Source organism: Rhea americana, unplaced genomic scaffold (assembly GCF_003343005.1).
Source record: "Rhea americana isolate MKP2758 unplaced genomic scaffold, rheAme1 scaffold_49, whole genome shotgun sequence".
In the NCBI taxonomy this organism is placed as follows: Eukaryota; Metazoa; Chordata; class Aves; order Rheiformes; family Rheidae; genus Rhea; species Rhea americana.
Window position 1 is genome coordinate 1,550,161 of NW_028186634.1, and position 14,848 is coordinate 1,565,008.

Sequence of the window (14,848 nt, forward strand, 5' to 3'; positions counted from 1 at the left end):
CGCTGCATGTGAAACCTTAATTGCAGCCTATCACTTACTCCATTAGCTGTGTAGCTATGAGGAAATAAGTAGTATACTGTAACCCTTTCTAGAAATGCAAAGCAAATAAAATCTAGTAACTTYAGTTTTGTTGAAAACATATTACATYTCTAACTTTTTTCATTTAAGGTTGGAGAAGACCTGCGACAAGATATGCTGGCTTTACAAATGATTAAGATTATGGATAAGATCTGGCTGCAGGAGGGATTGGATCTACGGATGGTTATCTTCAAGTGTCTCTCAACTGGAAAAGATCAAGGTGTGAAACCAGATGCTACCTGTTATCATCTTTGCTCCCCATCTCAGTTTTGTTGAATCTTGTCACTCTTCATAGTAAAACCCTGCTGATTTCTGCTTAGAGACAGGATCAGGAAACAAAGGCTAAATATCAGACTTGAATTATCCTGAATTTCCTGAGTACTGAGTTGCATTGAAATGTATTTCCGCATTTGAATTCTAATATTCTTAAAAAGTCTGCTATCTAAGAATAGTGGTACAAAAGAGTCAATGTAATGATACCAGGTTTCCCTCTTGGTGCCTTTATTGCACAACAAGAAAATAATTGTGCCAATTGTGGCATAGCAATCCTGGTTCTTTCATAACAAATAACTTTCAGAAAGTATTCAAATGAAAATTGAAATTTTAAAATACTTTGCTGCAATTGAGTCAGAAAGAAATATTGATCTGCTGAAACATGCAAAAAGAACAAAAAATGTTAATGATAGAAATTATTGCTGCAAAAAGTTCCTTGGAAATATGAGGCGGTCTTTTAGGTTTAAAACTAAGCCAGAGAACATTAGGGTCTGAATTGAGTGCAAATTCCACAACTCCCCTTGAATGTGCTATTTGCTAGCTGTTGCTAATTGTCTAGAGTTAGTGAATAGAAAACACAAGATACAGAAATGAAAGTGGAATTGAGATGATGGAAGCATCAGCTGAAAATCCTCAATACTAAATCCTCAATGCTACTAAGAATGAAAGTCATTTTACGTAAATGTAACTATTTTGTGTCTCAAATCATTTGAGAACTTTGTTATGAAATACGTTAAAGGGATTACAAAAACTTCAATATTTCTTTGGACAGAATAGCATGATGAAAACCTTAAGTTTCCAACTTTTTCACATATTTAAGTTGGCAAAACTAACAGAAAAGAGTCAATTTATGTAAAACTTGCTTTTTAGAGGAACAAGTAGCATTTCTTCCTACTTTAAACTGTGATTTGATTATATAGCATGTTACTTTGCTGCTGCTGCAAGTATTTATAGAGCAACAGTCTGATCTCTGACATTACAGCAGTTAAAGCTACCAGCTTGCTTAGTTCATTATTTGTGCATGAGGAATGTTGGTATCAGAATATTTTATAGCTATTAATTACACCCAAAGCATTTTTTTTAATGCTTTGAGTCAAATTATGATTTTATATATGCATTCTAGCAACTAACAGATTGCAGTAAAGTAAGCTTAATTTGGTTCTGTTATGTGTTTATGTCCTACTTCGTAATACAGTCTGGAATGCTTAGTAGGCTAATAGAATTATTTTTACAGCTACCGGCATTTTGAAAGAGGTTGGTTTTAAGTTATAGAATCTATTATTTTCATGACAACTTTAATCATATAGTCAAAATATAGTGTAATTAACATTTGAATTGAAAGGGATGGTAAATACACTTTATATTTTACATAAGGCATGGTGGAGCTTGTACCTGCTTCAGATACGCTTAGGAAAATTCAAGTGGAATATGGAGTGACAGGTTCTTTTAAAGACAAACCTCTGGCAGAATGGTTGCGAAAGTATAATCCTACAGAGGAGGAATATGAAAAGGTAACTCTTCTCAATGTTATTCTTGTTGAAGAGCCCTTAAAAGGGATAAATACCATTTTATGAAAGAATGCAATTCTTACTCCAGTTCTTCTTACATCTTTAGGAAACTTTAATTCTCTCTTCCAACACTTCAGAAAGAGTAAATGAAAATTCTTTGCACAACCACAAAGTAGTCTGTTAGATGAATTCTCAAGATTCATTTCTGGGGTTTTTATTGGATATAGAAAAATTTAATACAGGGAGGAATGGCTTTTGCTCTTTTTTGTGGTTTAGGAGCAGTGGCCCTCTTCCATGCCAGTACATCCAATCCTAGACATAAAACATTTTCTTTTGGATACAGCACACTGGGAAATAAATGTCCTGTATCCTTTCCTCTGCTTATTTCTTCTGTCTGTCTTCTATGATTTGTCTTCATCTCCTATTTTCTCACACCTTTAAAAGAAAAGCAGAGTTTTGAAAAGCAGTCTGAATCAAAGTTGTACCCTTGTCAAGATTGAACTGTGAATGCATGAGTTTTTCCTGTGATACATAGTCTCAATTCACTCTTTTTTTTTTTTTTTTCCTCTCAGGCTTCAGAAAACTTCATTTATTCTTGTGCAGGATGCTGTGTAGCTACATATGTATTGGGAATTTGTGACCGCCACAATGATAACATAATGCTTCGAAACACAGGGCATATGTTTCACATTGACTTTGGAAAATTTTTGGGTCATGCACAAATGTTTGGTAGCTTTAAAAGGTATTTTATTGTAGTTAAATATTGTAGAGATTTCGAGTCTATTTTTCGTAATGCTTATTAAYATTTAAATTCCTATTAAGTGCTATTCTTGGTGTGAAACCAGTATTTCTCAATTTAACCATGTGGTTTCCTAAATCCATTCCAACTTCACTTGTTTTGAATTATTTTTGAAAAGGCTCTAGCTCTTTGAAGTCTGGTAGTTACATCTTTCTGTTTCCATATTCTTAACTCTGGAACTGTTTTAAGTCAAAGAGCATTGGTATTGGTTTCAAATAAACTTAGATATTGTATTACCTAAACATCGCTTAACTGTGATGCTTCTAAACTGCGTGCATTTTTGTGCTTTTCTTTAGGAAGAAAAGCATTCCTTAACTTTCAGGGTTAAACAAGCTTTGTAAATCTGGGGGGGATTTTTCTTTCAATAGTTAGGAAACCCAAGTATTTTGACATATGASAAGTGTTGGTGTGTGGGGGTATGGCTTCCCCCCCCCCCTTACCACTAAGTCAGAACTGGGTCATACTTATCAAGGGTTAATGGTTAAAATTGTAGTGTAGCTACAATTATGCAATGCAGTTATGCATTGCATGTTGGTTATGTAAACTTTATCAATGAATGAGAAACCGAGTGCCAGAAACTGTCATCTGCATGCTTTATTAAAAAAAATGGAAAATGGCTCATAAAACAATAACAAATGTAAAATGAGTAAGCAGCAAGTTTTGTATTTCTTCTCCCTGTGAGTAGGGGAAGATGATCTATATCCAGGATAGAGAAATTGCATTTTAGCTAGGTACTCATTACTCTTGTTACATGTATATTTGGTACATTCATTGCACTTGTTTGTTTGCTGTGGCTTCTGGAGGTGACGGATGGGATATATTTGCATAAACACAGATGTCTGGTATCATTTAAGGCATTCTAGGGTAATTTGGCCTCCATGCTGTAGGAGATTTCCTGTAGGTCCAATATCATGCAAATATCTTGGGTAYTTTGGGGGATTTGAAGGTAGCACTAAGCAGCTGAATCCAGCCTACAAAATGTAAAACCAGCTGAATGCAGCCACTAAAAGTAAAATGCTGTTAACAGATTATTTGATATCATGGTGGGGGGCACTGGGGTGAATGACATGAAGTGAATAGACAATATCATTAACATACAAATTCTGTGTTTTGAAACAGGGATCGGGCTCCTTTTGTGCTAACGTCAGATATGGCTTATGTCATTAATGGTGGTGAAAAACCCACGATTCGCTTTCAGTTGTTTGTGGATCTCTGTTGTCAAGCTTACAACTTAATAAGAAAACATGCAAACCTCTTCCTTAACCTGCTTTCACTGGTAATCATTTTATTAAATTAAGTTGAAACTTGATAGATCTATGATATAGACTTGAATTAAGGTGTATGCTTTTTATGCTGCAGAAGCTTTTAATACATGCTGTTAAAAGCCAGAAATATTAAATGCACTTTTGAGGAAAGTTTATTTGGATCTTTTAAAAATTCTTGCTACTACCTAGTTGTTACCAGAAAGATAACTAAGAAGATAGGACAACTTATACTGCAAAGCCTTTTTGTTGACTACTTTTAACTAACTTAGCAGAAATGATGATGGTAGTAACTACCAATTACTGGCTGCTGCTGGTAGTGTTTAGCAATTTAGTCAAGGCTTAAATCAATTTGAGGCTTAAGGATTTTAACTATTTCCAAGTAAAATGACACTAGTAACATCAGAGTTATAACTTCTATTTCCTATAGATGCTTTCTTCAGGGTTACCAGAACTAAGTGGAGTTCAAGACTTGAAGTATGTCCAGGATGCTCTCCAGCCCCAAACAACAGATGCAGAAGCTACAATTTTCTTTACAAGGTATTAGATAAGTGAAAGAGTAAAAAAAAATCAACTGTATCATCCTTTAAATGGGTGGGTTTTGCTGTGATAAAATATACCGGGGATGTTCACAAACATATCTGTAGAGGTTGAATAGTTGCATCGGACAACTGATTAATATTTTATGATTATACAGTGAACTAAGTAAATAAGATCAATTTCAAGAGTAATGCTTATGCTAAAATACTTAACTGCCTTTAAGAGCAATCTCATACGAAAAGTTGTTTGAAATACTGAAAGTAGATGATTCTGTTCTGCTGCTTGAGACTTGCATTTTGAACACATCTTAAATGGCTTAACAGCATTGTTTATAATGGGATCTTTGTAATGCATGCAGTGCAAAGAAATTCTCTCTTTCAAAAGTTTTGCATGCTGCAGTCTGTRCATTGGAAAGGAAAGGGAGACAATCAAATACAGCAAGTGGGTGGGTATACATAGTCTAACAGGGTTGTTGCTGTATGTCATAAAATGTGTTATTGTACTGTTACAGATATGTGGGGGGAAACTGCATGAGTATCCATACACTTTTTTACTAACTTTGGAAAGCCTTCACTTAAACAAAAACTCATTCCAAAATTTGGGTACTGAATCTTCTATTAAACATTGGTGTGATACTGCTTATAGAGCCCGTTAATTAATTTTAGTTAAATAGTCAATGTTTCTCCATCACTAAAGACTTGCTTTTTATTTTTCTTAAAGACCTAAAAATCTGATTCACTGACAGAATAGTTACGCGTTCTGACATGTGTTCTAGTGCTTGAATTTTTCTTTTTCCTTTTGTAGGTTGATTGAATCCAGTCTGGGAAGTGTTGCCACAAAGTTTAATTTCTTCATTCACAACTTGGCTCAGCTGCGTTTCTCAGGTCTGCCTTCTAATGATGAACCCATCCTCTCATTTTCTGCTAAAACATACTCTCTCAAACAAGATGGACGAATCAAACAAGTATCTGTGTTTACCTATCAGAAGAGGTATAATCCAGATAAACATTATGTAAGTATGTGGTACCTGCTTCCATTCAGCAAAAATACTGTGCATTTTCTTCCAAGAAGACACATTCTTCTTTTTGCCCTGAGTTCAGTACCTAGTCATAGAGAATTAGTCCAGGGCTAGGACTTGCTTTGCTTAGCCTTAAGTTAGGTATCTGTGAGGGAGGCACCTCGGTACCCTTTACTGTCAGAGATTTATTAAATACAGCCATAGATATTAACCACTGATGTCAGTTTTAGGATGAGCTGAAGAGTTTTCTTGAGTACATGGACTGTGTTGACTGTAATGGTAGCCTAGACACCCACACCAATGTTGATACCCAAAGTTAAGCCTCACTGTGGATCACTTGAAAATAAAAACAAGACTCCATAGTCTAAACCAGGATCTTACTGGGAATGGATCTGCTTCCTTCCTTCCTGAAGAACAGCACTAGAGTACAGACTGATATGTTCAGCATCCAGGCATATTCTTCAGAATGAAGGCACTTCTTGAAAAGGATCTAGAAGGAAGCAGAAAGTGTACAGGAAGTATTGACCGAGAAGATGCAAAAAATTGAGATTTGAGTCATGTTTGAATTCTTATGTAGCATTCTTCTGTGCAGTGGCTCCTTTCTGAATAGTCATAAATCAAACATTTTCTTTCTTGGGACCTTCCATTAAGTGTTGTATTTGATCCTCCTGAGTAGAAGCATCTTTTCCTGTATTAATGCACCTACTCTCCTAGTCAGTCTTGCTAGAGGCAGCAAACATTAGACTCTCCCTACAGGATTTTGATAGGTCTGGGTTGTGCTTGAAGAGTTGTACTGAAATTCTTATACCTATGCAGATGTGAAATTATCTGATTTCCAGACTTTTCACTTCTATATTGCTGTTTGCTGGTCTAGAATAGTCAGCTCAAGTTAAAATTTCCTCAGATTTTTAAGTGAGATGTATTGACTTCTGATAATGCACATCTCTTTCCCAGCTGCATTTTCTGTGAATGACTTAAATCTGACAAACAGCAGCTAGGTAAGGTAGAATGAAGCTCAATAATCAAGCAAAAAGCTTTTTCTTTGGTTCTGGCACTTTATTGCAAGCGTACKTGACCATTCCTGGTCTAAGTCAAAGCTGGCTTTTATCTTTCAGGAATCTGTAAGATGATATAATTTTCTGCTGTCTAGGTCTTAAGCCTCTTCCTAGTTGCATACTTCTTTGTAAATACACACTTAACTCATCTACCCACGTGAGCCCACTGAACATAATTTTCTGTGTGGTGTCTCAACTTTRTTTTCCCTTTCATAGTAACATGGATGAATGCATCCTGGGAAATGTATTCCCAGTCTTTTCTCAAATTAATTTTTGTATATGCAGTATATCTGTGTCTACTCACCAAATTATCACTTTAAAAGTAGAATCCTTTAGAATCTTGAGAGAATTAGACTGAGAAAATTAGGCATTAGTTTGCCCTACAGTCTGGACCTGAAAAGTTTCATTGGAGTTCTAGCCATACAGATGCATGTCTAGATGTCATCCTGCACTGATGTATTAAAATATTGTAAACCTGATATCAAGTATGAACCTCTACTCAAGCTTCAAAGGGAAAATACTGACAGCTTAGCCTTAACTACATTTATCCTGTTGACAGATACGGATCTACAGTATAGGAAGATCATTTGTGTTACTTTGTACCATAGTAGGGTTGCTTGTAACAATAATTTTACTATGAAATGCAAATATTGTTACTGGGAAATGTATGCTACAGAAGGATCACACAGAAGAAAGACTTAACTGTTAAAAAAATGAATTAAGTCAGTTCCTATAATATTGCTAATATTAGTATCTTTTCTGTGTTTTTGACAGATCTATGTAGTGAGAATTCTAAGAGAAGGACARATTGAACCAACATTTGTCTTCCGGACATTTGATGAGTTCCAGGAGCTCCATAACAAACTTGGTATTCTCTTTCCTCTCTGGAAGTTACCGGGGTATGTTTCTAACTCAGTAATAAGTATTATAATCAAAGCAGCAAAAGTGACTCAAGCTGGGTGATGGAAGACATTGTGTGAAATGAGGAGGAGACAAAACTGCTGAGGGCCAGACTAGTCCTCATAGTTAGCAATTAGGATGTGAAGGGGAAAAGTGCATTGCTTTAAGGAGAAGCACCAGAGGAGCAACTCAGTGTCTTTAGTTTTAGAATGTGGTATCATTTACAACAATTACCTACAAACGTTTCCTTACTTTTCTATAATGACATTGCTTGTTATTGTGCTGTGATTCCATATGTGACTGACAACAGAAATGGATGTCAGCATTTCTGGATAGAAATTGCAATGAAATCTAAATATACTTACTTCAGAAAAGTTAACAGAAAAGTAAATACTGTTCTTTCCTTGTAGCTTTCCTAATAAGATGGTTCTGGGAAGAACCCATATAAAAGATGTAGCAGCTAAAAGAAAAGTAGAGCTCAACAGCTATATACAGAGTCTGATGAACAGTTCTTCAGAGGTGGCAGAAGTGAGTTCCAATAAGCAAATCCAATGAAAGCTTTCAAATTTTAGTGCTTGTTAACAGTCAAGCTAACATGTAACCTTTCTTCCAAATTTAGTGCGATCTTGTTTATACTTTTTTCCATCCTTTACTTCGTGATGACAAAGTGGAAGGAATAGATGGAATAGCCAGAGCTACAGGTAAGTAACATTTTGGGGAGTTAGCGTCTATAAAATGGATGACTGKAGTATAACACCTTTGTAATGTTATTTTAAAAAGAAAAAATAAAAAAAAAATCTTTAACTGCTTTTACTCACTGAAAACTTTGCATCTGTATTTCTCTAAATAGCTATCTGCATACAGCTTCAAGGAGATAAAAACATAAAAATTTAAAAAGAATAAAAAAGCAACAGTGTCACAGAATGGTTGAGGTTAGAAAGGACCTTTGGAGAATCACCTAGTCCATCCCTCTGCTTAAGCAGCATCACCTAGAGCAGGCTGCCCAGGACTGTGTCCAAATGGCTTTTTAATATCTCCAAGGATGGAGAATCCACAGTCTCACTGTGCAACCTGTTCCAGTGCTCTGTTACCCTCACAGTAAAAGTTTTTCCTTAGGTGAAGATGGAACTTCTGCTGCTGCAGTTTGTGCCCGTTGCCTCTCATCCCATCACTGTACACCACTGAAAAGTCTGGCCCTATCCTCTGTACATCCTCTCTTCGGATCCTTATACACATTGATAAGATCCACCCTCAATCTTAACTTCTCCAGGCTGAACAGTCCCAGTGCTCTCAGCCCTTCCTCGTATGAGAAATGCTCCAGTCCCTTCATCATCTTAGTAGCTCTTTGCTGAACTTGCTCCAGCAGCTCCATCTCTCTCTTATATTGGAGTACTGTACACAGTACTTAGATGTGGCCTCACCAGGGGTGAATAGAGGGGGCAGATCAGCTCATTTGACCTGCTGGCAATACTCTTCTTAAAGCACCCCAGGACACCATTGGCGTTCCGGGCCACAAGGGCACATTGCTGGCTCATAGTCAACTTGTCCACYAGGACTCCTGGGTCCTTCTCCACAGAGCTGCCTTCTAGCAGGWCAGCCCACAGCCTGTACTTGTGTATGGGGTTATTTCTCCTCGTGTGCAGGACTCTGCACTTGCCCTTGTTGAACCTCATGAGGTTCCTCTCTGCCCATTTCTCCAGCCTGTCCAGGTCCCTCTGAATGGCAGCACAACCCTCCACTTATCAGCCATTCCTCCTAGTTTTGCTTCATCAGCAAACTTGCAGAGGGTTTACTTAGTCGCTTCATCCAGGTCACTGATGAATAGGTGAATCAGGATTGGACCCAGTRTTGRCCARTKGAGGGGTGCACAGCTAGCCACGGGCTGCCAGCTAGACTTTGTGCCACTGATCACAACCCTCTGAGCTCTGCCTTTCAGCCAGTTCTCAATCCAACTCACTGCTGGCTCATTTAGCCTGTACTTCCTCATCTTACTTAGGAGGGCATTATGGGACACAGTGTCAAAAGCCTTGCTGAAGTCAAAGCGGACTACATTCACTGCTCTCCCCTCATCTACCCAGTCAGCCATTGCACCCTAGAAAAGGATCTGATGTTGGTTAAGCATGKTTTTTTTTTCCCTTTGTGAATCCATGCTGACCACTTCTGATCACCTTCTAGTCCTTCATGCGCCTGGAAGTGGTGTCCAGGATGAGCTACTACATCACCTTTTCAGGGACTGAGGGTGAAGACTGGAGAGACATTTGTTTTCTTCCAGTCCTCAGGCACTGCTCTTGATCTCTATGACCTTTCAAGGATGAGTGTGGCCAGCAGTGACATTGGCCAGCTTCCTCAGCACTTGTGGGTGCATCCCATCAGGGCTGCGGACTTGAGTATGTCTGTTTTGCTGAAGTATTCCCTAACCTGATCCTCTTCCACCAAAGGAGGATTTTCCTCTCTCCAAACTTTCCCCCAAGTCTCTGGGGCCTGGGATCCTGAGGGCTGGTCTTACTGGTAAAGACTGAGTCAGAGGAGGCATTCAGTACCTTAGGCTTTTCTGTGTCCTTTGTCACCAGGGCCTCTGTCCACTTCAGCAACAGGCCTGCATTTCCGCTCGTCTTTCCTTTGTTACTGTTGTACTTAGTCCTTCTTGTTGTCCTTGATATCCCTTCAGATTGAACTTCAGATGGGTTTTGGCCTTCCTAGGCCCMTCCCTGCATGCTTGGACAAAGTCCCTATGTTCCTCCCATGTTACCTGTCACTACTTCCACCTTCTGTATACTTCCTTTTTATGTTTGAGTTTCACAAGGAGCTCCTTGTTCATCTGTGCAGGTCTCCTGCAACCTCTGCTTGACTTTCTGATCAATGGGATGGACTGTTCTTGAGCTTGTAGGAGGTGACTCTGGAAAATCAACCAGCTTTCTGGGACCATCCAGCCCCTTTCCCTATAGGACCCTATTTGTAATCACTTAGGTTTCCTTATAGCTTGAAAAATTACTAAGGCTTTTACTTTTTCCAAGTTGGTACTGAAACTTTGCCATCTTGGGAGAATGCATTAGAAATAAAATTAGAAACAAAGGAACTTGATCTAAGCCTTGCCATTTTTTCCCCTCTATACAAGTAGTCAATGTAATACTGATGAAAACTTACAGAATGCAAATATCATGGCGAAATCATTGTAGGTTTAAGGATTTTTTTTTGGGGGGGGGTTGTTTTTCCAGATGCAAATCCATCAAGTCCTACTTCAGGCAAAGTGGGAGGAGAAGTGAAGCTATCCATATCATATAGAAATAGCACTCTATTTATCATGGTGATGCACATCAAAGATCTGGTGAGTTGAGGTACTGAGCTCAGTGCCAAAAACTTTGTGTGTGACTTTTACTTTGATGCAGTAATGATGGAAATATCTCTCTTCCTCCAAATTTATTTTTTCCAACTTTAATTATTATTTTTTTAATTTTATTTATTTAATTAAATTTAATTAATTTAATCAGCTGCTGAATTTGGTTAGCTTGGTGGTAATAACTAAGAATTTGAAAGAAGACCATCAAATGGATGTGCACTGATTTAGTTTTTTAATTTGTCATGTTTTTTCACTGTAGGTTACAGAAGATGGTGCTGATCCAAATCCCTATGTGAAAACATACTTACTTCCAGATACACACAAAACATCCAAACGCAAAACCAAAATCTCCCGGAAGACGAGAAATCCAACTTTCAATGAAATGGCAAGTGAAATTTTAATATGTAACAACTCCCTATGGTCTGATATAGTTTTGTATTATAAAAGTATAATAAAAATTTGTCTAAAAAAATCTTTATATGAAGGGAGAATATACTTGTGTTTCAAAAACTTCAGGCAAAAATATCTCAGACTGACTTTAAGAGGAGTGATAGGGAGAAGGAAGAGGAATCTTAAAGTATATTTTTTATTGTTTTTTCCTTTCCCCAGTCTCCTCCTCCTTCCCCTGCATTCATAAATTGGCTAGTGTGGATTACAGTATCTTCCCAGTTGTTCTGAATTAATGGAGAGAAGAATAATTTCAAAATTCTTGTCATGTAAACAGTACTTCCCTACTAAAAATTCTGTCCCTTTTAAACAGTTAACATTCAGAGTATCAAATAACAAGCACATGCTTCAGCCTAGCCTCTGAAAAGCAGACTTACTGAATGGGTATAACATGCAATTGAAAACCAATGCTTAAGTTTCTCAGTGGCTAGGCAGTCAGAAAAAGGGTAATCTGTGCAACTTTACTTGGATAACAAAAAAATTTTAACTTTTTACTTTCTAGCTTGTATACAGTGGATACAGCATGGAGACACTGAAACAGAGAGAACTTCAGTTAAGTGTGCTCAGTGCAGAATCATTACGTGAGAACTTTTTCTTGGGTGGAATTACACTCTCACTAAAGGACTTTAACTTAAGCAAGGAGACTGTTAATTGGTATCAACTAACTGCTGTACCCTATCTGTGAACTCCTTTTCACACCTGAGTAAGAACAGACCAATTGCATTCACCTGTGCTTTGTGCATCATCTTACTTGAAAATAACTTGTACATTTTAAAATAAGAGAGACTGCATTTCAAAAGATACGTTGGACCAACCTTCATGTAGCCTAATTTGGAGGATTGCTAGAAAACCATTGCTGGTTTATACTTATGCAATGTTATCAAAGCATTAATGTAAATGTTTTTTAATACCTACAGGTAAAGGAAGGGTTTTTAAACCACCCATGAAAGAGTCAAATTAACAATCTGACCATGCTGGTTGGTTAAACCACCACAACTTAATCACAAACTTAGGCCTGTGGATGTAGTGGATTTTTGCTTTATAATTTTTCTGTTCCCTGTGTTATGTCATCCATCACTATGGCATGATGCTGGAGAATATCAAAGAAAATGTGGTATTTTTCAAGATTACATTCCCACTATTAACTAGGCATCACAGAAGCAGCAATGGGTAAAGTATTGGTGGTTTCACACCTGTAGAAATGAAAGTTGAAGGGCTGGAAAAGTTCCTTGGCATTGCATTTGATCCCAGATTCATGCTTCTTTAACAGTTATTGGAGTGAGTGCCAATAATGGAAGTTGTAAATAATGGTGCCTTATAACTCAAATGCTTCTCTTGTACCTCATTTCTAGTATTTATATATGTATATGTTAACTCTTTCATCTCCTTTAAAAGGGGAAACATTCTCACATTCAATAACTTGCAGATCCTACTGGAAGTCTCTTTCAGAGAAATGTTATTTCCAAATAATATCACTTAAACTGATCTTCATAATCAGTGTAACTTAGGTGAATTCCTTGTTCTCCATCTACCCATTATCTGCGAAAGTGAATGAAGACTGGCTGAATGTGTACTGCTTTTGATATTTTGAAACCATGTTTTTAAATTTTTAGGACTTAAATACTGCAGTGAGTAATTGTGGAACAAATTCAAACACAAAATCCAAACTGGTATCACACCTAAATTATTTTTGTGCACCCTCCAGGTCAGTGATGGCCTCCAGNAAAAAAAAAAAAAAAAAAAAAAAAAAAAAAAAAAAAAAAAGTGCAACTCCTGAATAAACTGCAGGTCAGGAATGAGTTGCATTAACAGAGCTATGGGAGAGGAACTTGGTCACTTGTTTGTTTTACAGTTCACAGTAACACTGTTTCTCACTTAAGCAGCATTAAATTTGAAATGTATTGTGACAATGGAGTACAAATGTTAACTACTCTCCCATTAATACCACTGGTTACTTAAGTGGGTGTCCTGCACTACAAGAATAGCCTTGTTATTCAGCTTACTCAGTTTTTAATATGGGCATATTCTATCTAGAATTGCACACTTCTGTTTAGTGCTAGATTTAAAACATGTTTTGAGAAAGGGTGACAGACTATCAGCACGATCACTGGAATGAAATTTAAAGTAAAATATGGAACGATGAACAATGATACAGTACAGGAAAGGCTTTTTGCCCCACACTAAAAAGCTTTTTCATAATCCAGTTTCCTCCTCCTGCTACTGACCAGTCTCCCTTTAATACAGAAGAGAGAAGTAAACTTGAATCTCTTGGTGCCTAAAATATTCACGGTCCAATTTCTTAGGTGTGATTGTAATTAAAGAGCTAAGAATATCTTGAATGTTAGAAACTGGGTTACTACTAATGGGTGTTAATAGTACCCAAAATCTCAGTTCTATGAGCTATCTTCTGCATATTTTTCATTTAGTATATAGCATGTAAATAATATACTATATGACTAACTAGATATATTTCCTGCTCACTTGATGCTTTTGAGACTTACTCCATTCCATCATCAGAATTGCAAGTCACTTAAACACAGGAAAGTAGACTACTGTTTTTGTGAAACGTTCCATTGTGAAATAAAATTAAAGCAATATGTACTGCCTTTTTGCAGTTAGCTATTGAAGCACAGTGTCTTACAGCACAAAATACGAATAAAAAAACTAAAATCATTTTAAAAATGATTTGCGGTTTTAACAGTTGTCTGGACTCTGGTAAGAAAATGTATAGTACTGTATAATTGTTAGCACTTGTCCTGACTTCTGATTTAACAGTCGTCTTAACTTAAACTCATTTTGTGCCTTTCTATTCCTTTTGCAAAATACTCACTGGCTAAAGCTTTTTGTGGTCACGGTTTTCATTTTGTGTATGGGATCTGCCTTGGCCTCTCCTCAAAAKTAGAGGAAGAGCAGCAAGCTTGCACCTCTTTGCACTGTTTTCAATCAATTAAGAAAAAAAAATGATTGTGTTGCAATAAACTTTTAATGTATTACATACAAAAAGAAAAAAAATGGATGGGAAAGAGGAAGATACAAACCTGAGATGGAAGCTGCCAGTACACTAATTTGTTTGAAAATGCAGCTTAACAGCTTCTTCTATCTTGTTTAAAAAAAACTTTTATTCAACATGTGACTTGCAGCCAGAAATCCACTTGTCTCTCTAGCCTTTGTTTTGCTATGTGAGAATAACTGCTTGCTCCTAAATTTTTATTAAACCTAACCTACAACTTTGCACTGAAATTTTTATTACTGCCTTTTTATGAGCTTACAGGTACCTGTATCTGGAAGCATGTGATCTTTGATAAAAAGTTCTCTATTTTTAAAAATAAACAAGGCTGTGTAGAAATCTCAGTACTTGCCTTAGGGAGRGTGCTGCTGCTCGGCTCTGACAGGGCCCGCTTCCCCCCGGCCCGTCCCGGGGGCTGCAGCCCTCCCCGAGAGGCGGGGGCGCTGCGGGGGGGGCGCCCCTGGGCCGCCCTTCTCCGTGTCTCCATCGAACCAACTGCTCTAACGAATGGCGGGTTACTAAAGGTGTTCCGTAAGGCCCCTGTACTGTAAACGTGACTCCGTAACTGTCCTGTAAGTACATTAAACACTATTCTGTCATTAAAGAACAAGATCGTGCTGTTGT

The 14,848-nt window shown here is 37.4% G+C and overlaps 1 protein-coding gene and 1 long non-coding RNA gene across 5 annotated transcripts in view; one reads left to right on the top strand and one right to left on the bottom strand.

Moving 5' to 3' along the window:
- Positions 1–14,834, top strand: part of PIK3C2A (phosphatidylinositol-4-phosphate 3-kinase catalytic subunit type 2 alpha) — a 75,448-nt gene extending 60,614 nt beyond the window's left edge. For all 3 annotated transcript variants that reach the window (XM_085317139.1, XM_085317138.1, XM_085317140.1), the window contains exons 22-33: positions 169–298; positions 1,726–1,862; positions 2,432–2,601; positions 3,778–3,934; positions 4,351–4,460; positions 5,265–5,472; positions 7,308–7,432; positions 7,844–7,961; positions 8,053–8,134; positions 10,649–10,758; positions 11,030–11,155; positions 11,720–14,834. In XM_085317139.1, the coding sequence (XP_085173265.1) occupies positions 169–298; positions 1,726–1,862; positions 2,432–2,601; positions 3,778–3,934; positions 4,351–4,460; positions 5,265–5,472; positions 7,308–7,432; positions 7,844–7,961; positions 8,053–8,134; positions 10,649–10,758; positions 11,030–11,155; positions 11,720–11,902 (1,656 nt within the window). In that variant the 3' untranslated portion in view covers positions 11,903–14,834. The remainder of the gene's footprint in view (positions 1–168; positions 299–1,725; positions 1,863–2,431; positions 2,602–3,777; positions 3,935–4,350; positions 4,461–5,264; positions 5,473–7,307; positions 7,433–7,843; positions 7,962–8,052; positions 8,135–10,648; positions 10,759–11,029; positions 11,156–11,719) is intronic.
- Positions 2,045–14,663, bottom strand: LOC146588889 (uncharacterized). 2 transcript variants are annotated; one of them, XR_014897317.1, is made up of 3 exons: positions 14,577–14,663; positions 5,860–5,968; positions 2,045–2,294 (listed from the first exon to the last, which is right to left on the bottom strand). It is a non-coding gene; the product is annotated as an uncharacterized LOC146588889 (long non-coding RNA). The 2 variants fall into 2 exon arrangements; XR_014897316.1 differs by lacking the exon at positions 2,045–2,294 and adding an exon at positions 3,238–5,438.
- Positions 14,835–14,848: the final 14 nt, after the last annotated feature.